The 27,826-nt window shown below is 46.1% G+C and overlaps 1 protein-coding gene across 7 annotated transcripts in view; it reads right to left on the bottom strand.

Annotated features, from left to right (window-relative positions):
• The window catches only part of LOC142988755 (partitioning defective 3 homolog), a 269,011-nt gene that overhangs the window by 156,337 nt on the left and 84,848 nt on the right, over positions 1-27,826 (bottom strand). For 6 of the 7 annotated variants that reach the window (XR_012960619.1, XR_012960620.1, XM_076137995.1 and 3 more), the window contains exons 3-5: positions 26,168-26,342; positions 7,180-7,358; positions 4,228-4,365 (exon numbers count right to left, since the gene is read on the bottom strand). Coding sequence is in view for 5 of the 7 variants with exons in the window: in XM_076137995.1 (XP_075994110.1) it covers positions 4,228-4,365; positions 7,180-7,358; positions 26,168-26,342 (492 nt within the window). In the remaining 2 variants the exon portion in view is untranslated. The remainder of the gene's footprint in view (positions 1-4,227; positions 4,366-7,179; positions 7,359-26,167; positions 26,343-27,826) is intronic. The other variant, XM_076137996.1, reaches the window with a different exon arrangement.

Raw genomic sequence — 27,826 nt, 5'->3', positions numbered from 1 at the left:
GCTGGCCGGCAGAGAGACGGGGTGTGTGTGTGAGTCACAGGGACATTTAAGGTGGAATGAAAACGTCTTCTATTGTGGGCTGGACGCACAGAAGCCTCCTCATCCTCTTTAAAGGAGTCCTACCACCTTCCCTTCCTGTGTGTGTGGGTGTGTTTCAGAGGTTGGTTGTGGGTAAGAGCCAAGGACACCTTCCTGTCCCCGCCTCTAACCTCAGATCCATCAGATATATGAGGCGCACAAATCCAAAAGATTGCGGCCAACAAAGATAAATGAAGACAGGAAGACGCGGCCGTGTGATGACAAACATCAGTCAGAGGCAGAGCGTGCGGCGAGGGGAGGGAGGGAGGGAGGGAGGGGCCAGGGGGGATTCTGCAGTGTGTTCTGTCCGTGCTCGGCTGCCCGGGCATCGCCTGCAGCGCGCCTCGGGGTCTGGAGACTATCGAGCTGAGTTTACCCACAGACCAGTCAGGAAACCAAACTAACTTCATTCACTGACATCAGATCAAGGAAGAAGACCTCTGTGTTTGATGACAGGCTTGAAATCAATTACGATCTATGTGTGTGTGTATACCACTCTATGTATGTGTGTGTGTATACGACTCTATGTATGTGTGTGTGTATATGACTCTATGTATGTGTAGTCATACTTTCCTCTGTTTTCATTTCTGCTTGTAACATCTTTACTCCTTCAAATCTGCTCAGTGATGTCATCTGTACATATATAAATGACCTCATCCTTGTGAATATTTATCTTAAAAACTTGTAACTGTGTTTGAGTTCGGTTAAAGATGAAAGGAAAGAATCAGAAACATAAAGCTTCAGGGTTGCCAGTTTGTGACTTTGCAGAGACATCTTTGATATTAAAGGAATGAAGTGAGTTCAAACAGCTTCTCTCTCTCTCTCTCTCTCTCTCTCTTTCTCTCTCTTTAGTGATTAAACTGGGCGTCTTGCCACTTTGCCCCCCCCTCCTTAAAAGGTGTCTCATTTACACAACAAAGAGAGGAAAGCAGTCCAACAGTTGGACGCTGGATCAAAGATGTCTGCAGCGTTGTTATGTAACTCTGTTAGATTCCTCTCCTTCTGTCTCTCTCTCATTTAGTTCTGGACACACACACACACACACATCACATTAAGCTCATCACCCCTCCTCATCACTTCTAAAACATCTCAAACTTTGTCTTACATCATCTCCCCATGTGATTTTCATTGCGTTAGAGCTGTGAATGATTGACAGCTCGTGGCAGTCCCGCCTTTCGCTAAAGTTAATGACGATGGCCTCCTCATCAGGGCGGGAGAATAATCGGCCTACAGCGGAGAGGCACTCAGCCAAATCTGGATGTGGGTGTCTCTGAGTGTGTGTGTGTGTGTGTGACTGATGCTGAGCGGGAAGGCCCATTACCATTCATCAATGTGATAATAGGCCGGCGTTAATGGCCGCTGTTTATTTAAAGAATAACTCATAAAGGCCTTGGCGTGTACGGGTTGATAGAGCGTGCATGTCTGTCTGCCACACTTGGCAGGGTGTGTGTGTGTATGTGTGTGTGTGTGTGTGTGTGTGTGTGTGTGTGTGTGTGTGTGTGTGTGTGTGTGTGTGTGTGTGTGTGTGTGGGTGTGTGTGTGTGTGTGTGCTGGTAGGCTGGGGCTCCCAAAGCCTCAGATGGAGTCATTTGACATTGAACTGAATGTATTGACCGGTTAGATAAAAATAACACAAAGCAGCCTTGCATAACAGAGAGAGAGAGAGAGCGTGTGTGTGTGTGTGTGTGTGTGTGTGTGGTGGACTTGGCCTTGTGAACAGTGTGTATGCCAAACAGGTTCACATAAGCAATTACAGATAAAAGGAGAAAAGAGTAACAAATCATTCTGCTTCAAAATCGGATGAAAACAAAGAAATCTTTTTAACTAAGAATTAAATATTAGAAAACTACTCCCCCTCATTCTTTATCTTTAATTCTTCACTTGGTCAAAGGGTTGAGGATGTAATTATCTTTTTCTTTCAGCTAAATTACACAAACAAAAGTATTTAAAGCAGCTAGAAGGTCAGAATAATGAAATTATGAGGTAATAAACTTTAATATCCCTATGAAACAACAATATTGCTTCATGAACCTCAATCTGTCCGTCAGAGAATAGAAGAAAAACAAGTCATAATGATGCTGGTGTGTGTGTGTGTGTGTGTGTGTGTGTGTGTGTGTGTGTGTGTGTGTGTGTGTGTGTGTGTGTGTGTGTGTGTGTGTGTGTGTGTGTGTGTGTAACAGAGCCACTCGTGTTCACGTGTTCATTAGCCGTTTCTCTAACCAAACTCAAATGAGTGTCGCGGCCTTCCTCAGCTTGTTTTTGTCTTTTATCTTTCGTCATAAAGGAGAACAATCAAATACAGGAGATAAAAATTCCATGATAAACAAATACTAATTGGTGTAATTTCCCTGAAACCTTACACCGTGTGGGCGTGTGTGGGCGTGTGTGTGTGTGTGTGTGTGTGTGTGTGTGTGTGTGTGTGTGTGTGTGTGTGTGTGTGCGTGTGCGTGTGCGTGTGTTTGTGTGTGTGTGTGTGCGCGTGCGCATTATCTATGCCGACGCTGTTCGGAGTCTTTTTAATTAACCCAAACAGTGTTTTGCTTCTTTATCAGTGACAGAAACACACAAAGCAGGAGGTGTGGGAGGGAAGAGTGATGCAGACTGAGATAAGAGTAAATGACACAAACAAATCTGTGTGATAAAGTGTGTTCCCCTTCATAAGCACCTGTATCTCCAGCATCCACACACACACACACAGGCAGAGACTACAACATGAAGCTACAGACTTGGCAAACATTCCTACTCATAGTCACCGTTTGGGCTTTATACCAAAGCAGAGCTACGCCAGCGGAACAGAGGACTTGACGAGTCTTTAAGAGAAACCAGCTCACTGCTCTACGTGAGGAGAAGACTCAGGCTGCCTTGAGACGGCGGAGAACATTAAACGATGATGTGCTGACCACGATGGCTAAGCTTCTGACTATACAACTGTTTGCTAGGTGGAGTCTCAGGAGTAGGAACCGTCTGTGTCTACCTGCCTCTGGTTTGAGATCTTTTGGGAGGTTGATCAAGGACATTGCAGGGGGTTTAGAAGTAGCACCAGTTGCTCCATAGCTCTTCAGTTTCAGCATTTTACCTTTTGTAAAGAGCCACAAAATAAAATGTGCAAAGTAGTAAACAACACCCAAGTCTGCTTTGTTAGCTCCTTCAAGAGAGTGAGAAGTTCCTCAAAGAGAGACGGACACAACAAGACACACCATGGTGAACCCAGGGACGGTTTGATTTCAGATGAGGTGAGACAGTGACCAAACAAAGCAGATAGACTGAAGCTAAGTGGTTGTTTCATAAGTGTCCTTCCTCAGTTACTCCATTTTTTGCTCTCACTCTCACTCTTCCACTTCCCTTCCTTTCACACCCTTAGGCTCTTTTCTTTCTCCTTAAAGTGAGGTAAATATCAATTAAACACCTCCGACGTGGGTCAGAGCAGCTCGCTAACACGCAGACAGACAGAGGCTGACTGAGCCTGACAGTCAAACAGGGATAAATCCTCTTTATGCCAAACTGGGAGCATGTGACACCTCTCAAGGTCATTTGTGTTCTCCTGGCAGAGAGCCTCTGTCACTTTTAATAACTTTGAAAGGGAAGGTTTTTTTCTCTGCTCTGACAGGTTGAGGAGTACAGGGACCAGCCGGAGAATGAAACAATCAAGAGACTGTCGACAGAAGGAGGAGGTGTGAAGTCAGGAGCCGAGCCTGAAAGGGAGATCTCAAGTCTGATCACAAGTCAGTCACCAAGATAGTTAAACGTCTCTTTAGGGCCATAAACAACCAGAGTTACTGTAATCCTCACACTGTTACCCGTCACTGTCACCTGTCCACCAGTCTGGACCCTGCAGCTTGACGTGTGTCGTCATCAGCAAAGGCAACAAGCGACGCCAATGAGACACACTGGGACGGTTTGGACCACGAACATCTTTGTCCCACATCCTGATGTTTCTGTGGCATAACATCATTTGGAGACCGAACAGACTAGGCTAGGATTCCACCTGGTGGGAGATCTTCTGATTTGTGACCCTCCTCTCACTGATTAGTCCAGTAGATACGATTTGAAGATACCGGATTACAAAACAAAGCGACAGAGAGTACAAAGGGCCTTTTCTCCTCTTCATATGAACTCTGTACGCATCAGGGTCCATTAAATCCACTCTACCTGTTCCTGTCGGTCCAGCCAGTGGTCCACCATAGGATGGTTGGCGCTGAGAGACGATCGGTTCACCTCTCTCTGGAACTGAGTGGCCCAGCCACTTGCGTCGCGAGGAAGACTCCGGTAGGCGTTGCCTCCTCTACCCTACAAGAGGAGGAGTAGGGGCGTTAATTACTATAATACTTCAAATACATACGCATACAAGTGTGGTCTGGGGCTTGATCAGAGGCATTGTGGGTAAGAGGTGGTCCTGGACCTGAGGCACATTCTGCATCATGTCCTTCTCATTCAGGTCCTCATACAGCTGCTAATAAGAGGCCTGTTGTAAGGAGCGAGTGTTTCTATCACACAGAAAGCACGGTGCAAATGTTTCTGTCAAGGTAACGTAGAGACCCGACTCCACTTATTACAAAGAAACACACACAGCTGATTATATTTCAGGCGTGCTGGCGTTGGCATTGAAAAAATGGATTCAAAGTCCCTGTGGCAAAAGCTATTCAGCTAGAAATAAAAGAAATTAATTAAAGAAACACAACGACAAGCAGAGCCACTAAAGTTAGACTCTAGCAACAACATCTGAAAGGCAAAACAGACACGGCCAAGTTTGGTCTTATTCCATGAGTCATCACAAATCAAAAGAGCAGAGACAGAGAGAGAGAGAGAAGTTACTAAAACACACACAACAGCTTCCCTCGTGTCTCCGTCTCCGTCCCCCGTGCGTCGTTATGAAACACGTTCCAGTGGAGTCCAATGTGGCGTGACGGAGCCCGAGGAAGCTCTGCAGACGGGACCGTAAAACCTGAGCGGTCACGTGAGCTCCGCCCCCCTGATAACCATCACAGCTAAGTTTCCACCACGCAACACGACGTGACAACAGGCCTCTACACAACATTATACCACACAGCAAAAGCATTAAGAAGAGACAGAAAGGAGAGAGGAGGCAGTAAATCACAAAGATCATATCCACAACACACACAACACACACAACACACACCAGACCAACCTGATACCCTTTACTCTCTAATGTATACATGTGCTAAACTAGTTGGCAGTTTAGTTGGCGAGGAACTGTGGAGCGGATGAGTTTACAGTGAGTTTACAGTGCTGGCTGAGGACTTTAAGCTCTCAGATGCTGTATATCACCAGCAGCTTTAGCAGAACCGAGCCTGAGTGGACCAGAAGAGGACTCACAGGGACTCCAGCAGAACATGGGCCAGCTGTGATGTGTACGGAGATCCCTGCATGTGGCAGGATGTAAACACTCCTATGTCAATGCTGACTGATGCTTCCCACATCTGTGGATCGGACGAGTCGACTTCATCTCTGACAGACTGTGACTATATGAGGATGAATGTATGGAAGGGAGACAGAGGATGATGAAGAGTGAGACTCCATTGAAGGAATCTAATGGCCCCCGTCAAGAAGGAGACGTGGAGAATAGAGACGACAGCCTGCCGGTGTCGGCTCATTACTTTCCAAAACAATCCTCAGTGCCAGAGAGACGATCTAAGCCACCTTACTGATCACCTGCTGCAGATCCATCAATACAAGCTTCCATCAAGATACTGGTGCCAAAATCTATACAGCGTCTGATTGAAGAACACTTATAAACATATTCAGGTGTTATTCTGACAGCGGATTTAACCCCATATTGTCCAAATGTGACTGAATTGCAGTTTAGGTTGTATGGGAACTTCTTCCTCTTTGAGTTGCTCTCTGACAGGCAGCTTCTGTGCGTTGTGAGGCACCGGCTGTGCGTTTGTGAAAGGCCCGCCTCCTCCCATAGGATCACACGCCAAACAGAGCAAACACGCACACCACCTTTAATCCTGTTACTTTAAACGCCTGACACCAAACTCCTCACAAAGTGCAAAGCAGACAGATATGAACATCCGGCACACATTAAACAGAGGAGAGGGAGAGGAGGGAGAAGAAGAAGAAGAAGAAGAAGAAGAAGAAGAAGAAGAAGAAGAAGCCCTGCAAAATGCATTTAGACAGCAAAAGCCCCAGTAGAGCGGCCGACTGAGATCCCTGCTGTCATAATATTTGTCCTCCTGCAATTTGAGAGGGGAAAAAAAGCTGTTTGGTCAGTTTGGCATTGGCTGGAAAATGGAAGAGAAGAAAAGCCCAAATAATGTCTTTTACCTCTAACCTCCCTCCCTCCCCTTCTCCCTCCCTCTCTCCCGCCCTCGGCTGGGGAGCGGGCAGTTACAAAGTTGAGGCTCCGACAACGAAAGTGTCTTTAAACAGGATTACGGGACAAAGCATGCAGACGCACTAATCACATTGAGGGATGTCATGGCACGTTCCTAGCACTCCATCATCCCTCCTTTGGTTGACCTCCACGTTTCATTACTCGGGGAATATCTCTCTCTCTCTCAGCAAGGAAGGGAAAAGTCCTCCATTGACATCTTAGAAGTTAATTGGCTTATTTATTATGATTATGTTTTGGACTGCGTGGCGAGTCGGCACCTGGGCTCGGCTTTCTTTGTGAGAGGAAGATGTTGTGTTGGAGAGTAATTTGACTCTTAAGACAAGAGGGAGAGTGGGAAAGAAGTGGTTTCAGATGAAGACGCTGGATGTCTGCACACAGGGGTCATGTTTGGGGTTATGAGAGGAGGAAGAGGAGGAGGAGGAGGAGGAGAGAAGATGAGGTAAGAAGGCGAAGAACAGCCAGAATCTGGAGGTCAGAAGATTTCCCTGCATTATTCCTGATGTTCTAATTGATGCAGCAGAGTGGAAAGACACTCCAGGGCAGTTTGAAGAGAATATAAGATCAATCTCTTTAAGTTTGCAGGATTTGTAGCCGAGTCTGATTTGATCCATAGCTTTGTGAAACAGAACACAGAGTCAGAACCTTTAAACACAGAGGAAGAACACTCATTATCTCTTCACTTCGTTCTGTTCAGGGTCATTCAAGGTCAGATGTTTCGACCTCTACATCACGGATCACCTTACCTTTCGTTCCAGGCTTCCAGTGTTGGCGTTTTTGTTGTGGTTGTGCTTTAGGAAGCCGGCGGTCGTGGACCAGCGGGTGGGGTTCTTTCTGGACGGCTCCTCCGGACCCACCTGGACCTTTCCCAGAGGTGGGTCGGCCAGGGAGGGGTCGCTGCTGCGGCGTACGTGCAGAGGCATGTCTGGAAGAAGAGTAGAATGAGGTCATAAGTGGGAGGAAGAAGAAGGGGATATAGAACTGTGGAATAAGCAGAAATCGGTAAATATTGTAGTAAATATTGTCTTTTCTCATCTATATGGTAAATGACTTGTGAATGTAAGGAGGATTACAGCAGATGCACATTGCTGTTATCCTCTAGAGACACAGAGAGCAGTGATGATAAGTACTTCTGTCTCTATAAGAGGTCCTTTGAGGATAACTGAAACAACTTAACAGCTTGAACAACTTAAACTATTACATGTTGGCTTTGCTTTCTGGCCCCACAGCTAGGAAAACACGGGCAAACGTGAAGATGTGAGAACAATCAACCGGGGCTCATTTGTGCTGTATCATGATCCCACTCTGGAGATAAGAGGGAGGGCCGTCCTTACACAGCAAAAACACAACAGAACAGAGCTGATTCTGGCAAAAGCCCAGAGTGAAAGTGAGTCTCACAACCAATCAGGGGGCGGAAAACTCGCGGTGCAAACACGGCGGCCGCCTCGCAGCTGAAACACTGACCACTCTGTGACTGGAACTCGATAACTCCCCCGCAATTGATCAAGGCTGCCAAAACAAGCAGAAGGAATGGAGTTACCTCGCGCTCACACACACACACACACACACACACACACACACACACTTAAAGCATTCAGCGAGAAATCCCGCTGATGTCTCTTACACAGGAAAGGCGGTAAGAGTATCTTTGAGATGCGGCGGCGGCGGCGGTGGCGTGAAGCGTTTGGATTTCCCAAAAGGCCATATGGATTTGGATTTATGACATTCAAGCAGCCGGCGTGTTACACCCGTAATTATGCAAATAGTTGGGTAACCACCTGTCATCTATCAGCCGATCATTCCAGCGAGCATATGCTGCTGCTAAGCTCCCATCTGATGCACCAGAGACGTCTTAGTGGGGAAAGTGACACATTTTAATCACGGCTTATGGCGCGCCGCAAGTTCTGTGTGTGTGTGTGTGTGTGTGTGTGTGTGTGTGTGTGTGTGTGTGTGTGTGTGTGTGTGTGTTTTAATACGGAGAGTTCTGAATGCAAATATACTCTATGTGTCTCCTGTGGCAGAGAGCGGAGAAGCGGGGATGGGAGGTGGAATAACTCTGCAACTGTCTCCAAACATCAATGTGGAGATGTGTGTGTGTGTGTGTGTGTGTGTGTGTGTGTGTGTGTGTGTGTGTGTGTGTGTGTGTGTGTGTGTGTGTGTGTGTGTGTGTGTTTCAGCTGTACTTACACTAATCTGCTCAGATACTCCTGCTGTCTGCTCACCACAGCCATATTTGTATATCAACCAACTGATGTCAGCTCCATGTGGCCCTGACTGACCTTTGAGTTTCCTCACCAGTGGTTCATTGTGAATTGTAATATTGATAATAAACACAGGAACCATAAAGGAACATAGAAACCCTTTTAAACACTGACATTGTAAAGCAGCTGCAGATGTGTATGTGTGTGTGTGTGAATGTGAACGCTTGTGTTTCAGTTCTCGTTCTTGAAGTCGTGGTTGCATTTCTTGCTCTGTATTTTAATAATCTCCACCTCTTTTTTAATATCGTTTCAATTATATTCCTCTGCCTTACGTCACACACCTGTTGCCATATAAATGTTAATTAAATTTTTTTTATCTCGGCGCACTTTGACTCTGCCGTTATGTCTGAAAGGTGTTAGACAAATAAATGTGCCGCGCCTTCAATTGCATTTTCTCCTAGGAGGCTTTCAGAGTTTGCAGGTTGTCGTCGTCTCACCGCACACACACGCACACAAACACACACACACGCACACACACACCTCTCTGTGGGTTTCCATCTTTATCTGCGTGTTGTTTTCTTTTCCCAGAGTCCAAAGAGAAGCAGGATAATCAACTAAAAAGGCCAAATTGTGTGAGGTGTGAGTGAGATTGAGCTCGTCTCCCTCTGTGATCGGTTCCAGTCCCCTGTGACCTCCTGGGATCAAACAGGTGTGTGACTTAAAGGGTGTGTTGCCTCAAAGAAATGCTAAATATACCGTTTAAAGTCATGTTCTGATTCCAATGAGCCGACCCGGCCCAGTTGGCCACAGCAGTCTGAATGACTTCCACAGAGATTGTGGTGAGATCATCAGATTCCTCCCAATGGTTTCTTTGCTTTGGTTCAGCTTCTCCTGCAGTAGCTTGACTGACTCTCAAAGTAGCTTCACTAACCCTTCACTAACCCTCCCTGGAGACCAGAGCCCAGCTTCCTCCTCCTCCTCCTCCTCACTGCTGTGGGTTTGAGCAGACGTACGCCACCAGCAGCCGTACGCCACCATCGCTGATGTGTTTCATTTATTCTGTCAGTTGTGTGTAGCCTTCTTCAAAAGAATTGGGTCTTTACTGAGGCAAGAGGAGAAAAAGCTAAACAAGGCGAGCCGAGCTGCCAGACAAGCGCTCGTCATGCCGTTACTTTTAAATTAGGAGGAAAATTCAATAATGGCATTTAATAGACTTTGCCCCCTCCTGGTAACGCTTGGTTCACATCCAGTTCAGGGCTCTAATGACGTTCACCTCAGACAGGGAGGGTAATTAACATCCGGTATTATCCCACATGTCAGGCTCAGAGATGACACACACAAACACAGAGAGAGAGGGGGAGAGAGAGAGGCAGAGAGAGGGAGAGAGAGAGAGAGATCCTGAGATGGGAAAATGAGAGAAGACAAGACAAAGCGAGGGAGAGAAGGAGGGGGGAAATACAGAGGCTCAGTGATGGAGAGAGAAAAACAGCAACAAACACAGAGGGGAAATGGAAAAAGACTCGTGGGAAACAAAAGATGAAAGAAATAGAATTTGTAGAAATGAAGAGATGAGAGAGAGAGAGAGAGCTTGCTTGTGGTGAATCATCTTCCCTCTGACCCTCTGATTCTTCCCTCTGCTGCACATTCACACAGACAGAGAGACATGAATGGATGTCTCCATAGTGATCAACGTGGTAATCAGCCCTCATCTCTAAACTCACGCAGGATGCTGCTTCTGGTTTCTGGGCGTCACTCTGAATTCTCCCATCAGAGCTTCAAACTGCCGCACAGCTGTTAGATTTAATGATTTGGTGGAAAAGCTCTTTGTCTCTGTTTGTCACTGTGTGTATGTAAGTTGTTGTGGATGAAAGCGTTGGTATGTCTGGAGCCGAATACCACAAGGCTCCACTCTCACTGCTTGTTTTCTGTGACAACATTGATCTCTCCTTATGGGACGGGACTGTTTCCAGATGTGACTCCTGCAGGCCCCGAGCCGCCGGGGAAAGATGCTCACTCTGGACTCTGGACCCAGTCTGGAATCCAGGCGCAATATTTATGTTTAATTATGTTTCATAATACTGCCAGACTAAGATTCACATCAATTAAGTCGGCGTAATCACATTGGAGAGGATGGGCTGAACTTAACAAACCACATCAGCAACACGAGGTAACATCAGAGGACAGGGGGACAAGGGGGACAAGGAGGACAGGAGGACAGGAAGCCATGCATTATGAGACAATACATGAGGAATCAATACGCAATGAGGCAAAACTATGTGAAGAGAAACGATCAGAGACCAAACAATATGAGGCGATACTAAATGAGACGATGCGATAGGACGAGAGAGAGACAAGAGATGAGATGTGAGATGATGCTATACGATTGACTTGACAGGAAGTAGCCCTGAAAATGAATCAAAATGAATCCTTGGTAAATAACGGCTATGGAGATATTTACACCAGCGTCACATCATTTATTTTTATTTATCTATTTGGTTCCACCCACCCTTTATAAAAGAGCGATGTTAACATGTAAAGAAAGACAGTAATGGTTTGATACTTATTTTTAAACCTTTATATTTTGGCGCTGTAGATTATAGTTATTATGTTGTTTGCCACCGTCACCGATGTTCTGATGTAACAGAAGTTTAAACTCAGCCTGCACACCGTGAATAATCTTTACCCTGGAGTAAAGTATGAAGTATGATGAATGAAGAGTGTGTGACAGTGAGATGTGGTTTCTCTGTCTGTCCATCAATCTAATCTATATGAATGTTTTTACAAAGGAAGTGTGTATGTACAGTTATAGTGTGTTTGAAATCAGTGCAATCTCCTCTTTAAGGAAATGTAAATCCATCAGCGGTTTCAAATGATTGCAGATTGGCGTGAAGGTAAATAAAGCAGTGTGTGTGTGTGTGTGTGTGCCTTTGTTTGTGTGTGAAGTCTTTAAAGGTCACAATATGAAAAGCCTCTCTCCTCCCTGTCCTCCTTGACCAATTTCCCTCTCCTTAATTTGCGATGGGATTATCCCGGCGGTCCGAGGGGTTTGGTTGGGTCCCGCGTTTAATAACCGGCACCGCCACTTCAGACCGAGCCATCCATCGATCCAAGGCTGCAGAGGGAGAGAGACGGCGGCTAATAACACAAAGGCCTAATCCAGACCCTGCAGTGAGGGATTAGGGCCGGGGCGAGGGGTCAGAGCGATCTACGCTCCGCCGGGAGAGGTCAGAATCTCCGGGGGCCCTTACCTCGTATTGGTTTGTCTTTTATCTTCTGCGCTCACCTTGTTTAGAGGAGAAATATATTAACCAGTATGGATCAGCGAGGATAACAGCAGCCATGGATTGCTGCACATACCAATGAACTCCATGTTCAGAATCATTACTTTAGCGATACTTCCTGTTCTGTTACTGCTATTTGCAAATTGCAGGGAGCTTCTTTGTGTCATTGCTATCTGAATAATGATAATGATCTGAGTGGAGGTTTCACTCCTGTGTGTACGATCACACACTTGAGACCTTTGAAGAAGTCGCCTTTCTTCTGGAATCTTAAGAGGTCTTATGGATGTGAATGTAAATGCCAGAGTGGCTCAGATATCAATGAGAAGAGAAATGTTAGTGTAAAGCTGAATAAAGCCATGAGTATTGGATCACTTTGTGCCTATAAATAAAAAGATTTGCACATAATTAAGTCTCCAGATCCCACAGAGATGATCATATTCATGTGATCGATAATATTTCCCACCACCAGAATGTAAATGGGGTAAAGTGTAGAAACAGTGGTGTTGAATTCTTCCTCCTCCAACGTTCCTTAATCGCTTTTTCCATGCAGTCAGCTGGAAAACCTGGATTCCCTGATGGAAGCTCCCTGCGGTGTTGGATTTGTCTCTAATCTAATCTCAGTAAAGTTACTCAAGTCACGCTCCGCAAACTATCCTCACAACGCAAAAGCAAAAACCCTGCTGGGGGACTGCAGACAATTAAGAGTCAATATATGAGGCAAATACATCATTACAAATAAATATGAACTGTTAACTCTCTAAGCAACAAACCGTGTAATTGTTGGATAAGAGTTGGAGTTTAGTATTTATGTTTAAACTTTACAGCACTGCAGTAATATCTCTCCCTGATTAGATTTGTAGGCCGTTCATTGTAAAAAGCTCTCAACATTAAATAAACTTACACATTTCTTCATGCAGTCAGCAGTCATAAATAACACCAACATCCAATCTGCCTAAATCCACTTCACTTTAACTCTTTTACCACAAACGCCACTAATAAAGCTACAAAATCAACTTCTAACATAGTGGCCAAGGAGCCCAGGGTCAGCTCTTAACTGTATTAGCACGGGAAGTTTCCAATCATTGAAATGGCATGAGACAGAGAGAGAGAGAGAGAGAGAGAAGGAGAGAGAGAGGGTCCTTATTACACCTGGGGGAGAGCGGCCCTACCTCCTGACAACACACGGTAATGGAGCCAAGGCTTCAGAATACTGATGAGGTTACAGGGAGGACGAGTCACCAAATGTCCTCAGAGCCACACAACATCTGCAGAATCCTACAAGCACCCAGGCTGCACACAATCCGTCCACACACTCTCTAAATGTCTAGGAACAACGGGGACAATCTCCATAATTACACAGGTCTGAATGGTGCTTCTGTATGGTTTGAAATATTTGAGTACACTACACTTTAGATTCAAAATCCCAAGGTCAGACATTAAACTATCAGTGCCACAGAAGCATGGAATCCATAAACATCTTCAAGTTTTTTTTTTCCCGCTGTGCAACATTGAATTTGTCAAGTCTGGACCGGTTTAGCCTCTCAATAAAATATGACGCTGAGACATTTTAACAATCTTTCTCCCAGAGCTGACTACATATTGATGTCCCCTGTGTGCGCTGCAGCCACTCTGACCTGAATCATTCATATGGGCCATACGGGGCAACATGTCCCCCACTTTTGGGGGGGGGGGGGGGGGGGGGGGCGAGGACCCTGCTGGAGTCGTGGGAACCCAGACTGAAATATGTAAACTCCGTAAATAGGACACTTTGCGGACAAATGTCTAAATGAGGGTACAGACACAGAACAGATGGACGAGTGGAGACTCACAGACACAGACTGCTCAACTAGCACAGTGACATGTTGTTGTATTGCTGACTAGGAGGTAGATTTTGCCATCAGTTAGGTGTCTGTGTGTCAGGCCGGGGCCCAGACAGCGGAGAGGAGAGAGACGAGGCACAGATCGATGCCCGTGGCTGTGGCAGACCGATGGCACCCCATACTTTAAAGTTGACTGATTTCATCTTCCTGCAGTTTGTCTCTTGGTTTTCGTCACATGCCAGAGCTGGTTAAAAGTTTGAGGACAAGGACTGTTACTGGCTGTGAAGGTAAAGATGAAGCACCACACGGATCTCGTCTATAATCCACCTCATCCACTCACTTTGCACATAAGTCTTGGGTCATTGTGATGGATACTTTACATACAACTATACATCTACTGGTATTAGCAAATGGCTTATAAATGTCTAGAACCATTGACACTTGACTCATTCACCAGATCACAGCTTGAATAATAATGAAAATGGATCTGATGCAGTGTAATTTATGGAACCCAACCTCCAAACAAGGCCAACTGGTCAGCTGAGCGATTGTACACCAATGTATACACCATTTGGCTGATCCATAGACTTGCTACTATCCATCTTAAAACACACAAACTTTAAACTCTAATATCTGTAGGTTATTGCGTCCTAAAATAATATTTAACTTCTATGAATGGATCCCCTAATGACTGTTTTTAACATGTTGTAATCAATCAAAAGTTGAACCTGGTCCGGGAAGGTTCTGGCGTTCTCAGTCTCTAATCTCTTCTCTCTGTTCTGCACAACAACACAATGACAAACTCCACAAATGTCAAACCAAGGTTCAGATTAGTTGTGGATCTCCCATCGCAATTCCTCCGTCAGGCACTAACGCAGGAGAGGAGAGTTGTAATCCCCTCAGGGTCGCTGAGTCAACCGCTCCGGTTTTCATTGTGAGGAGGAAATAGAGAGAGAGACAGAGACTGATTCATTTCTCCTGACAGGAAGACAATACAGACTGTTTACTGAAGAGAAAGAGAAAGGCATGTCAGTCTTCCATAATACCTTGGAGAAAAGCCCTGGAGCAGCAGATACCTAGAAACATCAACCGTAATAAAGTGTGTGTGTGCGGTGTTCTCAGCTCGCCTCCCCAGACAATGAAGATCTCAGAGAGGAGAGGCAGAGGGAAGTTCACTCCCCGAATCAAACCTGATTCATGTGAGTCCAGGCTCAACTCACATGTGGATGCAACGTGAGCTGTGTGTGTGTGTGTGTGTGTGTGTGTGTGCGTGTGTGTGTGTGTGTGTGTGTGTGTGTGTGTGTGTGTGTTGTTTCTGTGAGTCTAGTTATGCCGCTCATGTCTCTCACCTGTATAACAAACAATAAACACTCAGAATCAGCCGCTCCATCACTACACCTCCACCCCATCCAGTCTTAAACCAGACTCACAAAAACAGGAACACCCCCTCATCCTCTCACACACACACACACACACCCATACATTCCCGACACACCCACACCCTCCGGAGAACTGCTAATCAGCAAACCAAACAACAGCGAGCAGGCCAGAAACAGGCCCACAGCAGCACCTTCCTTGTAAACACCATTTTGTGTGTTTCTCCATTAGCGGCGGTCTGGAGGTACAGGGCCTCGGAGTAAAGGGGCCATAAATCTCACTCAGACAGAAATGTGGCCATGTCGGTCATGATTAAAAACATCGCTCTCACCAGCAGGAGCGGTAGAAGCTTAAGGCGTGACCCAAGCTGCCGGGTTTGTTAAATTTTAGGGTTTTAGTGTGGTTGGTCAATACATCAAGTCCATATCTGAGTTTGTGTGGAAAAACTGAATGCCTGCCAAGGAAAGTGACCCAAACCTTTAGGGTCTCAGCCTGTAAAACCTGCTGACACGCCCCACAGAATGAGCTCAAAATACGGCCTGTCAGCAGCTACAGCACCCCACCGGTGTGGACTGGGCCTGAGCCAGAACTAAGTTTACACGCCTGTAACACGCTTGCTGAAATCACACAATCACACACGGGAAAGTCCTCTATCACTGTCAGTGGCACCTAACCAGCCAAATGCCTTGCAAGTGGGCTTTACTTGAACTTGAACAGGTTGTTATGTTGCAATTACTCTCAGAAAATGGGGTCAACAAGTTCATAAAGTCACACAGACATCACATGCTTTATATGGGTTTGTTTTAACATTAATTACTAAATTCAACTAGGTTTAGATGAACTGTGGAGGACGGATTCCAAATGTATTCTACTTAGCAGACTAGCACCCTCCATAAGTCTCTACATGCAGTTTGACAGTTTGGCTCCAGAGGTTCAAAAGACTCACAAACGTTCTCTGGACCCTCTCATCATTTAATGAGTAAAGTGGCCTTGGGATGTGAGGTGATGTGGGCGCTGCTCTGTTGATCGGATTAACAGTGTCGCTGAACCGGTGGAGAGACTTCTGTTCAAACGCAGCCTGCAGAGAGCCGTCACATATCTTAACCCTTCATTTAAACCTGTACACACAACTGTCCAGACACTCTCACTAAACACAGCGTCTGAGCTCAGAAAGGGAACAAGACTAACTACTGCGTAGATCAGAGACGCCTTCACCCGTTAACACAGATCAATGTCTACAAATATTCATGACTTTCCGGGAGCTTTTATTGAAATTGGACCAAAAGAAGAATATGGCATCAACAAAACAGATGGGGCAGTGATGTGGAGGCTGTGTTTGGGAAGTGCATCAGTCTGATCAGTCACAGGCAAGAGCACAGGAAGCTTTTGGAGAGAGGAACACAAAGGTGGAGGTCTGGGCAGGTGGACACAGTTAGAGATACAGTAGGTCTGCAAAACTGAAGCTGGGATACAAGCACATAGATGTTTTGACTCTGTGTGACACCTGTTAGTCCACTTACAAACATCTCTGAAGGTCTCATCGCTCTGGCAGAGTATCAACTATCTCAGTTCTTTGGACATGGGGTGTTATGGTTCCCCTGAACTTCAATCCCAGGACCCTGGCCCTGACTGGATCCAGAGTAAGAGTCACCCTCAAAGGTTAAGCATTATTATTTGTTTGGTCAACCAGAGGCCGTGTCAACAGGAGCACAGGTGAAGGGGCTGAATCAGCGACGGCACTTCAAGACGGAAGGAAATCGATTCCCTCCTCAGCTCTTACAGCGAGGAAGAGGAAGGAAAGTGGATAAAAGAACCACACAAGTCCACTGATGTGTGTTCCAGCTTCAATTTGGCAGGATTTTCTTCTCCCCTGTGAGAGGAAAACATGGCCAGTGGCAACGTTTCAGAAGTAAATTTCTTCGTTTCACTTCATCGTGTTCAGCCATCAGGTCCAGCAGATGTTTGTTCTGATGGAGAGTTAAGTGATGAGAAACAGAATAAACATGGATGTCACCACAGTTACATTTATGAACATCAGATTCTATTCTTCAGACACACACACACACACACTGGTCTCTCTCTGACTCTGTGTCTAAAGTTTGAAGTGTGGAGAAAAGAAAAGGTGTTTGAGCCACGTATTGGACACTTTGGCTCCCAGTTGTAAACACTCTCAGAACACATTGGGATTGGAATGTTGTCCAATCTGCCAGAGCACAGACGTAAGTGGTCAGGCTCTCATTATGATGGCCAGGTGTAAAAGAAATAGGTCCAGGCCAGAATGAGATCATAATCCACCTCCTCATCCCAGCTCCACTCAAAGTATTTGCATGGGCGCCAATCGCTTCCAAACGCACTTTAATACAAGGTGTAAAAGTGAAACTGGGCCGTGACGGAGCCAGGGAGGACACGGGCTGCTACTTTTCTTGGCTGGATTTCTTCCTCTGAATATTTTAGAAGGACGAATGACGGCTGCTTGAATCATCACGTTACATCATCTACAGTGGGACTCAAAGTCATTTCTGAGTCACAAAAGAAAAGAACCAGCGGGGAAAAAATAGACGAATGGAATCGCAAATGTCCGGATCAAGGACGTCTGAGTGTGTGTGCTCGCTGAGAGAACGACTTGAACACATTCTTCCTTTAAGAGGAACCACAGGGTCCTGACATCTGAACAAGAGACCTGCTGACCTGAAATCTGTCCAAGTGGAATGTTATATTTGTGTTTTGCTGCCATAATAAATACACAAGCATCTGCAGCTGGTAAGAAATCAACAGACCACACCATCGTTAGGAAGGATGCAGCAAGGGGGGATTTCCCGACGTTCCAAGTCTTCATTCATGTGTTCCCACTGCTTCTTCCCGCAAGCCAACCAAAGCATCTCGGCACATATTAATAATTCAAAGTTCAACTCTGCGCCAGAAAGATAGGGAGAGAGCCTTGAGTGAGCTTCTCCTCCTATCCAAACATTCCAACATGTCATTTCTAAAAATGGCAAGCGGGGCTGCAGTCTGCCAGTTTTGGAACTGCACACTGTCAAATCAACTCGCCCTTGATGTCCTAATGGCCGACAGAAACCATTCGGCCAGCGGAGCAATGCATCACCCGGACTCTGAGAAAATATTTTGCCTTGATCAGGGCACAGATTGCTGGAGCACAGTGAGTTCTCGGAGAAGGATTATGTTTTGAGGGGAGATGGGAATTGGGTGAGGGGAGCGTTGTGGGATTTCCAGCTTGGGAGCTTCAGGGACGATAGGATCTGTGGATGTGATGATAAACAGGAGGAGGGAGTCTGAGGGAGTCTGAGAGAGCTGGGGCCCAAACCTATATCTCTCTTCTCTCCCCTCATAAACTAAATGTCATCTTTACACTGAGCATGACTGAATCCTCAAACTTCTCCTATTTGTTATTTTTTAGACAAACTGAAACAACTCCACCCAGGCAGTAGAGAGTCATTTCCCTTGTAAACAACTTGTTCAATAATTTCCCTCAAATCAAGCGACTTATTCACAATGTAAGATGAGCCGTTTGCCTCAGGTGACCCTCGTCTAGTAATTACTGCAATTAACCTGTCTGCATGCACGCCGCCGCTGCTCCGCGGTGCTTCTGCCTGTGTGTGTGTATTTGCACATGCAGCTAAACGCCTGTCTGTTTGCATTAGGTGCCTGTAAACACACACACGCACACACACACGTATGCCTCTAAGCATATGCGGCTGTCAGCGTGTTTCCCTCACATGTGTTGTGAAGCGGCGCAGCTTCACAGGTGACCTCCCCGTGGAAGACAATGACACAGATCGGCGTCTGAGAGAGAGAGGGAAGGTGGCCGTGTCTTACAAAGAGACTAAAGCGGTGGGTGGAGGAGGAGGAGGAGGTGGAGGAGGAGGTGTTTGTGCGTCCGTGGGGATGAAGAGCCCGGAGACAAAGAGATGCTAAATACCCTCAACACTTTGTGGATTTATTGTGTTGAGAACATCGCCCTTGGCCAACTGTGACCCTCCTCTGACATGTCACACACAATGTAAATGAACCATAGAGGTGAGAGTGACATTGACTAATGAGAGAGAGGAAGAGGAGGGGAGACCTGGAGGGACATTTAGTGGTAACAGCACTTTTCTTTCTAAATGTTTCCAATTTACAGTTAAACCTGTTTCAACGTCTAAAAAAAAAAGTGCAGGTATAATTGAGGCAATTAAAGTGAAACGTAATTATTATGAGTGTTGCCAAGATGTATTTCTACTCGCTAATTCATTGTTTGATCATAGAACAAATGTAACAATAGAGACGACTGTAATCGATGTATGAGCTTTAAAATCGTACAAGAAAAGTAACAAAGAAATGAGAGAGAGAGAGAGAGAGAGAGAAACAGAGACAAAGAGAGCTGAGGTGATAGACAGGGAGGAAGTGGTCAGCATGTGCTCATATCCCTGAAGACTTTACAAGCTTTGGTAATGGCTCCTCTAAGCCAGCGCACTTGACCAGATGGAGACGGACAAACAGTGAGTGGAACAGAGAGAGAAAAGCAAGAGAGACGGGGAGACAGAGAGAAAATGAAGAGACAGACAGAGACACAGAGACACATTTGGTGCTGGTCTACCCGCTGATATGTAAACTAGAGTTCCTGTGATGGAAAACAATATGGCAGGTCTTAGTCTGTGAGGTGAACCAGACCTTTTCAGAAAGGTCACAGGTTCAACCCCCATTTATTTCCAGCCATGGGTCTTGAATCGGTGTCTATATGCAATCACTTTCACACACACACACACACACACACACACACACACACACACACACAAAGAGCCTGATTACTTCAGATTGATTACTGATCTGGATGATTTGGAGCAGTTCAAGTGCGGCCATTGTTTTTCTTTAAATTGCCTCACGTACGGGTAATTCACAGTGTCAATATGCACGGCTCACACAACTCAGGCCGGACGCATCAGTGTGCATAGCGGTGCTGCAGCAAAAGCAACACAAAAGTGCATCAGTGGGTTTACTGCACTATAAAAGCATCACAAAGGGTTCAAAATAGAGGGGACCCACTATCAGTACACACACACACACACACACACACACACACACACACACACACACACACACACACACACACACACACACACACACACACACACACACACAGTATGCCCAGTGTATATTAGTGTTTACATGGCAGATAAACACAAACTACATTAAGTGGGGATGAGAGGTCAGCGTCGGTAGGCGATGTCATATTTCAGATAGCGACAGGCAGAGCCATAATTCTGCTGAGTGTATAAACATGTTTGGTAGCAGGATGACCCTCCAGTCAGTGAAAACACACTCTGGCTTTCTTCCCATGCTCTCCGTCGCGCCCTGTCACCGCGCCGCTCTGTGAGCTACCGCACGCAGGAAAAAGCTAAACAAGCGGCTTTCCCCCAATCAAGACCTTACAGGCGTCTGCGTTACTTTAAGTGTCAACAGCACAACCTGTGGAACTCCTCGCCGCTCAGCTAAGGAAGTAATAAAGCAGTCAACACACACACACACACACACACACACACACACACACACACACACACACACACGCACACTCAGCTGTCTTGCTCCAGCTTTATTGGGATGCTGGCAGAAGTAATAATAGGAAACGTAGTGGTCGTGCATCCCAGCGGTGCTGAGCTGAGACTTTTACAATGCCAAGCACTTCACACTTCATTACCACAACACTGTCTTCACCATTTAACAGTGCCGGTCGTTGCAATAATTAGCTGTAATAAGCCCTGGATGATATTACCACGATATGAGTGTTTTTATGACTAATATTCTGAAATGAACACCCACTCATCAGCAGTTTAAAGGCCCACCCTGGGCACCCCCTGTGTTCCCTCGGCCTCTCTCTCTCTCTCCTTCCCTCTCTACGTCTCTCTGCCTTTACGAGTGCACATATGATTAAGAGTTGACATAACTAATAGCTGCTCCAGTAACTCAGAGAGGGCCGGCGGGTTTAAAAGTGCTTTCAGCTCGCTAATGATCAGCTTGCTGAGCGATCAAAGCATCTTTACTACCGAGTGTGTTCTCCACTCCGCTGTGAAGGACTGAAGCTATACAGGGAGGTATTATGCAAACCTGGGGAGGCTGTGGATCAATGGCTTTGTTATGGAAACATCCAGCCTGATGTTAATAGATACTGAAGGTCACTGGCCTGCAGCCATGAATGTGAACAAACAAACAAACACACCCTGTGCTGTATGACCCTGCGTTTCTGTTATTATAGAGCACATTATACACAACAGCATGTTCTATGGGCTGAACAGTGAGGTCACACAGTCAACAGCAGCACTGAAGTAATCAAGTGAAAGGTCAGCAGATGAGATATGACCTAAGTTCCTAAGTGGAGCCGATATTTAAGACTTTTTCAATAACCAGTGTCTCAATTTATATATATCTACATTCAACGATGGTACAGGGAAATGTGACTGCCTACAAATGTCTTAATACATTCAGGCAGGCAGACGCGCAGTAACATGCTTACATATCCATTTTTAACACCGGAGGGGTGAACATGAGGAGAAATATGGAGGAATCGGAAATAAATAAAAGTTCAGCGCCGGGGCAGCTCGCTATGAGGAGAGACGAGGCTGTCAGGGAACGGCTCTCACACAAGGAGAGAGAGAGAGGGAGAGGGAGGGAGAGAGGGGGGAGAGAGAGGGAGGGGGGGAGAGAGAGAGAGAGAGAGAGAGAGAGAGAGAGAGAGAGGGACCTGATAAGATACTTTGAGTTGTCAATCACTGTAACGAATAACATTAATTGTGTCTGGATTCCATGTAGCTGGACTTGGACCTGGACCTGGACCTGGACCTGGACCTGGACCTGAACCTGGCCCTGAACCTGGACCTGGACCTGTTCACAATTTGACTGAAGTCACATCCCAAATAAGTTCAGACTCAGATTCTGAATGAACTGCATTTCAATGTGATCATCTTCAGAGCTCAGAGGAAGAGGAGGGCACACGAGATGAAATTATAAACATTATAAAACAAATTAGTGCCTGTTATTAGAAAAACACAGAGCCAATGACTCATAATATAATTTGTGTTCAAAGGAAGTCCAGAGACATCATGTCTGGAGCAGAATCATGTTTAATAAAGCTGATCTGTCAGCGATTGTTAGAGGCTGTGGTCGTATGAAGGGAGGTCACTGTGGACGACGCTACATGAACCTGAGCTCTGCTGCGTCCGGCTCAATGTGCTTCTCCTCTGCTTTAGTGACTTTAATGTGGCCTTGGCTGGCAGCAGGACGGGCAGACCACTAAGCCAAATTGATTAGATGAAGGCCCTCCTCTCTAGAGTTGTCCACACTTCCCCCTCCACACACACACACACACACACACACGCAGGCAATCTCTCTAATGGCCTCCTAGCAGCCCTGTCACCGCAGAACTTCAAGGACCAAAGGAGCAGGACGGTGAAGAGAACGGGCAATTTGTCAGCACACCACTCCTCCTTACAAATAAATATGAGGAGAAGAAGCTTTAGTATGAAAGTTCTTTAAATGGCTGCACTTTAAATAGCTGAATGCCGCGGTATATAAAGTGTATATGGAGGGATGGAGAGGGGAATAGACCAGCAGGGGGTCAAGCTTGGAAGTATCACTGCAATCACTGTGATCTAGCGTTTGTCTTTAGAGCCACTCAGCTTCATTGTCGGCGCTGCTGTCAATAGCACTTGAGCGGCTTTTTGCCATTTTGTGATTGTGCCGACGGAGCAATTACCATCAGGGCTCATTCTCAATGGTGTGTGTGTGTGTGTGTCGGGCTGGAAGTTCTTCACAAAGACAAGGAACAAAGACATTCAGTGTCAAGAAGCAAACAAGAGTTCAATCCAGCTATAGGTTAGGAGGACGAGGGACTAATGGTGAAGATGAGGCCTGGATGATCACTCAGGCAACTCAGAGTCCAGTCTAGTCCAGTCTAGTCTAGTCTAGTCTAGTCTAGTCTAGTCCTGTCCTGTCCTGTCCAGTCCAGTCCAGTCCAGTCCAGTCCAGTCCTGCGGCACCACGGGTTGCACCACATCTCTCCTTGAATATTGGAATAACCTTCTGCCCCCTCGGCCAATTAGATTCTACACAGAAACCTTAATGAGAGCAGAATAGCTGAGTGGGTCCAATTAAAAATCTGGAGCGCTGCAGAGTTGAAGTTAGCAAAGTTGATAACTACAAACAGAATTTCAGACAGAAACAGAGCGCAGTAATAAAACATGGAGGGAATCTCATTCATTTTGATCTGAAGCTGCCCTCAGTGAGATGGACGGAGGTGTCACTCAGACGGTAGAATAAGAGGACTGACTACTGATTCATTGAAGGTCAACCAGGCCCAAACTGAGCTGGTCAAATATGTATTTAAACATCAGGATTTCTTTGAAAAGAGCCAAACTGAGTGCCACTATTAAGTCAACCACTGCCTCAAATAACATCCTCACCTCACTGAGCAACAAAAAAGCATTCCATTCAAAAGAACCATTAAGGCTCGCTGCTAATTTAAAGTTTCAGACATTTTCTTTTACTTCTGAGAGATTTGAATTTAGTGGTGAGTGGAGGCAGCGGCGGCGGCGGCGCCGGCATCCGTATAATTACGGGAAAATTACATTCATTATTGTAATTTACATCTCATCTCAAATCCAATTATTAGCAGTTTGACCTGCGCAGCACATGTTAGCATGGAAATCTAAAATAAGCTCCCACTGCAGGGGAGAGGGAGGGGGGGAGAGGGAGGGGGGAGAGGGAGGTGTAGGGCGGGAGGAAACATGGAGGAGAGGAGAGGCTGCTACTTTGGGAGTTGTGGGAGGGAAAGAAACAATCAATATAGCTGAAAAAGATGAGGATTTTAAATAGACATAAGTCTCGGCCTTATAGCCCAGCTGCCAAGGGCGCCACGGCAACACTTTGATGTCTGATACGCAATACCGCTGCCAGTAATTTGCTCATCTGCATCTCTAGAGGGACCAACGCCTGTCTGTCTTCTTCATGAGTCTGACCGTGTGTGTGTGTGTGTGTGTGTGTGTGTGTGTGTGTGTGTGTGTGTGTGTTGCCGTCGTCAGTCTGTCTGTCTTTCCGTCTTTTAAAGCGCTGGCTCATTCCCCATCAGGCCACTTTCCAGGTAATACAGGCGCCAAAACAGGAAGTTGTAAGTGGAATAGGGTCGCTGTGCACGCGTGATCGGGAGAAACCAACACCCACAATGCAACGCTTGATTATGCTGATGTTATGGATCTCACAAAGGAAAGCATGCATCACTAACTCTACCTGCCTGATGTACAGATGAGTGAAGAGCAGAGAGCAACGAGGCAGGCAACAGATATTGTGATCATTATAACATTACATTACATCTTAGGAAGTCTGCCTCAAAGACCAAACAAGCGAAACATATCTGCTCATTCCTCAGGATCAGGTATTCCAATGTCCTCCCAGGTCTGAAGCTCTTACTACCACTGCCAATGTTTCTTTCTTTACACTGTTGAGTGCAATCAGAAGCCGTTCTTGAGGTAATCTTGCCCGGGATTGAATTTAATTTCTCACATGTATCCCGAAAAGGATGTGATTGCTCAATTTGGATGATGGGACACCGGAATGTTGGACTTCTTCCTCCCTTTTCCTCTCATATGGCCTCAGAATGTTAAGTTCAGTGTATATAAGTTGAATTCTGACCCTAAAACATAACAAACTTCCAGTAATCATGGATTCTGGAGGACATACAGGAGCTGATGAGTTCCTTCCTCCGGCCTGTCTGCCTTCTTGTCAGAATACAGGTGGGAATAAACACCGCCCTGCATATTGACAGATTCAGAGGCATATATGGGAATTTGAAAAAAGCAGCAATTCCTCACACAAACATGGTCCCAGTGTAAGACTGCAGGCTGCTGTGAGAGAGCTAACAACATTTCCATAAATCTCCACAGTCTAACAGACAGAAGCTGGATGAGCTCTGGCTTTGAAAGTCTTAGACGTCCTTTGAAGTTCACGACAGTTCCGTGTCAGTTCTCTGTCAGCTCACTGGTTCCACTTCATGGGATGTGGATTTGTGGACACTGGCAGCATTCTTTGACTCGCGTGTGCCGTTTTGTGTGCATACACTGTATATAAGTGTGTGTTGTGTGTGTGTGTGTATGTATGTTTGAGCATCTCCACCTTGTGTGTGTTTGCTCATGCGTGACCGAGTGTCTGACTGTGTCTCAATTCCATGAGCTACCTTGGTATCTACCTGTCTGTCTCCCTGTCTGTCCGACTCAGAACACTGCCGGTCCCTGGACACACACACACACACACACACACACACACACACACACACACACACACACAGCACTGCAGACTGTGTGTGTTTAAAGTATCAAAACACACTCACCCTCAAACTATTGCTCTTTATTTTAAACCAGGATAGAAACATTGGTTGGATTTGAGCTCAATTACAAGCAAACCTCCTGAACTAAAGTCCTGTGACATAAAGTAAACACAGATTTGGAACATTTTGCTAAGCTGTCATTCCTCCACCATGAAGGCCCTGACAGCCTGGAAGGGTGGAGACAAATCCACCTCCAGCTACTGTAGCATTACTTAGGTTTGATTGACACATGGTATTAGGAAACAGGTAAACACCAGCATCAGTCCAGCCTGCAGGTCAGGGTTTTCTTTCGGAGCATAAGTATCTCACGTCTCCGTCTCTTTACACCCCTAAATTCTTGAATTTCCAGTTCATTTCCTGCGGATCGCCCCGATTACATCATCACTGGGCACAGAATCCCACTGCATGCTGTCACGCTGCTGAAAGCTCAAAGGCAGAGCAACCCAAAGACTGTTTTAAACAATATTTCATGCTTCTCAACAAGGAAAGAGATTCCCGGGCTTCCCAGAAAAAGAAGATGTGACATTTTACTATATTCAAATGTTTGGTTTGTTTTGGAAATGTATTCTGGAGAGGTAGGTCTCACAAATCATCACATCACCCCAAATATGGCAGCACTTCCTCGAGACCACCTCTATCTGTGTTATGGTGCTGTTATGTTATTGAGGTTTTTGATAAATGTGACTCACTGGATCTCAGGGCCGACGGTGTGACTTCGATCTCGCTGCTGGCCTGGTAGGGCTGGAAGGCGGAGGCAGAGTTCATCTCGCCAACAAAGGGTTCGGGGCTCTGGGTGCCAGTGGAGCTGGCGCTGGTGCCGTCACCTCCATTGTGAGGATCCTGCTCCTCGTACACTGCAACCAGCTGGAGAGAGGGGGACAAAGTGTGTGTGTTAGTGTGTGTGCATTAGAGAGGGGGAGAGAGAGAGAGAGAGGTGAAGTTCGTTCCATATGTGTTTGTATGTCAGATGTTGTGTTGTGTGTGCATTTCTGAAATTCACATCCAGATAATGAGCCTGTGTGCAATAACATGGAAACAACCTGAGTCTCAATTACTCAGTCAGGTTGGAAGTCCTGCAGCAACACACACACACACACACACACACACACACACACACACACACACACACTTGCAAAAATCTGCAGTCATGCTGTGCAGGGTGTTTTGGGTTGCCAGGTTTGGTTCTCACAGCTGCTCCATCTCCATAAAGATGATGTGTTGCCATGGCATCTGATCTGCATACAGCATCCCATAATTATCAGAGTCTAACACACTGCTCATCACGGGAGCCAACTCACAAAGGGACAGAGAGAGAGAGCGAAGGAGAGAGAGAGAGAGAGCTGACTCCATGCCAGTCAGGCCTTTTCTTTGGATTCTGGACTGAAACACTGAGGGTGGAGTGGGGGTGGGGGGTCGGGTGTGTTTGTGTGGGGGGGGTGGGGTGAGCGATGAAAGGACCTGTAGTGGTGCAGGATGCAGTGCCAAGTGGTTTTCTATTGCACTGCCTGGTACAACCTGTTAATAAGCCTCTGGTAATGAGATTAACCCTGAGTCCAGCCAGGAGCCGCACAGCAGCAGGGATACGAGACAAAGGGACGTACATCACACCCTCCAAACGTCTGCACGCCTTACAAATCTATGCTATATAAGGCCACGCGTGCAGGGAGCCAAGCCGGTGCAGAAACACTTTTAGTCTGAAGGTAAAAATAGCAGATTTTTGGATGCATTTGCTGTTTTTCATCACAGCGACACCAAGAAATCTGCATACAAACAAGTTTATAATCCCCTGCCCTTCTTTGTGATTTAATTCATATGCAAAGGTGGTGCTGGAGTGAGTGTGTGTGTGTGTGTGTGTGTGTGTGTGTGTGTGTGTGTGTGTGTGTGTGTGTGTGTGTGTGTGTGTGTGTCTGTGTATGCAGCTGAATTGATGCCTTTCTGTGTGTGTGTGCTCCTGTGGTTTAACATTCCAGTAATTCAGGGCGACATCGCCGGTGCCAGCTCGCTACGATTAAAGCCGACTGCATCATTTGGCAGCGATGTTTTCACACGAGCCCGATGCCATCACGAGCCGCACTCTGTCACTGAACGCTTCACCCATTTCACCCTAATCACCTTCCACTCCAAGCTTTAAATTACATTCCTCAGGTTGGAGAGGCTTATTACCAATTTGGCGCACAAAAACGCCGACACAATCAGCCAGGAAGTGCTGTGGAATAAGAACCTGAGTATGAGACACTTTCAGGTAATTCGCTGATGGCTTGCTCATCGGCAAACGTGTAAATTTGCTGTGTTTATGTGTTTGAGAGGGAGAAAATGAAATGAAAGAGAGAAAAACAGCAAATATGTCT

This window comes from Genypterus blacodes, unplaced genomic scaffold, assembly GCF_046128005.1.
Source record: "Genypterus blacodes isolate CSIRO-AG114 ecotype Tasmania unplaced genomic scaffold, CSIRO-AGI_Gbla_v1 ptg000348l_1, whole genome shotgun sequence".
Lineage (NCBI taxonomy): Eukaryota > Metazoa > Chordata > Actinopteri > Ophidiiformes > Ophidiidae > Genypterus > Genypterus blacodes.
Note: the sequence above shows the minus strand (reverse complement) of the source record. Positions and strands in the feature narration are given on the sequence as shown.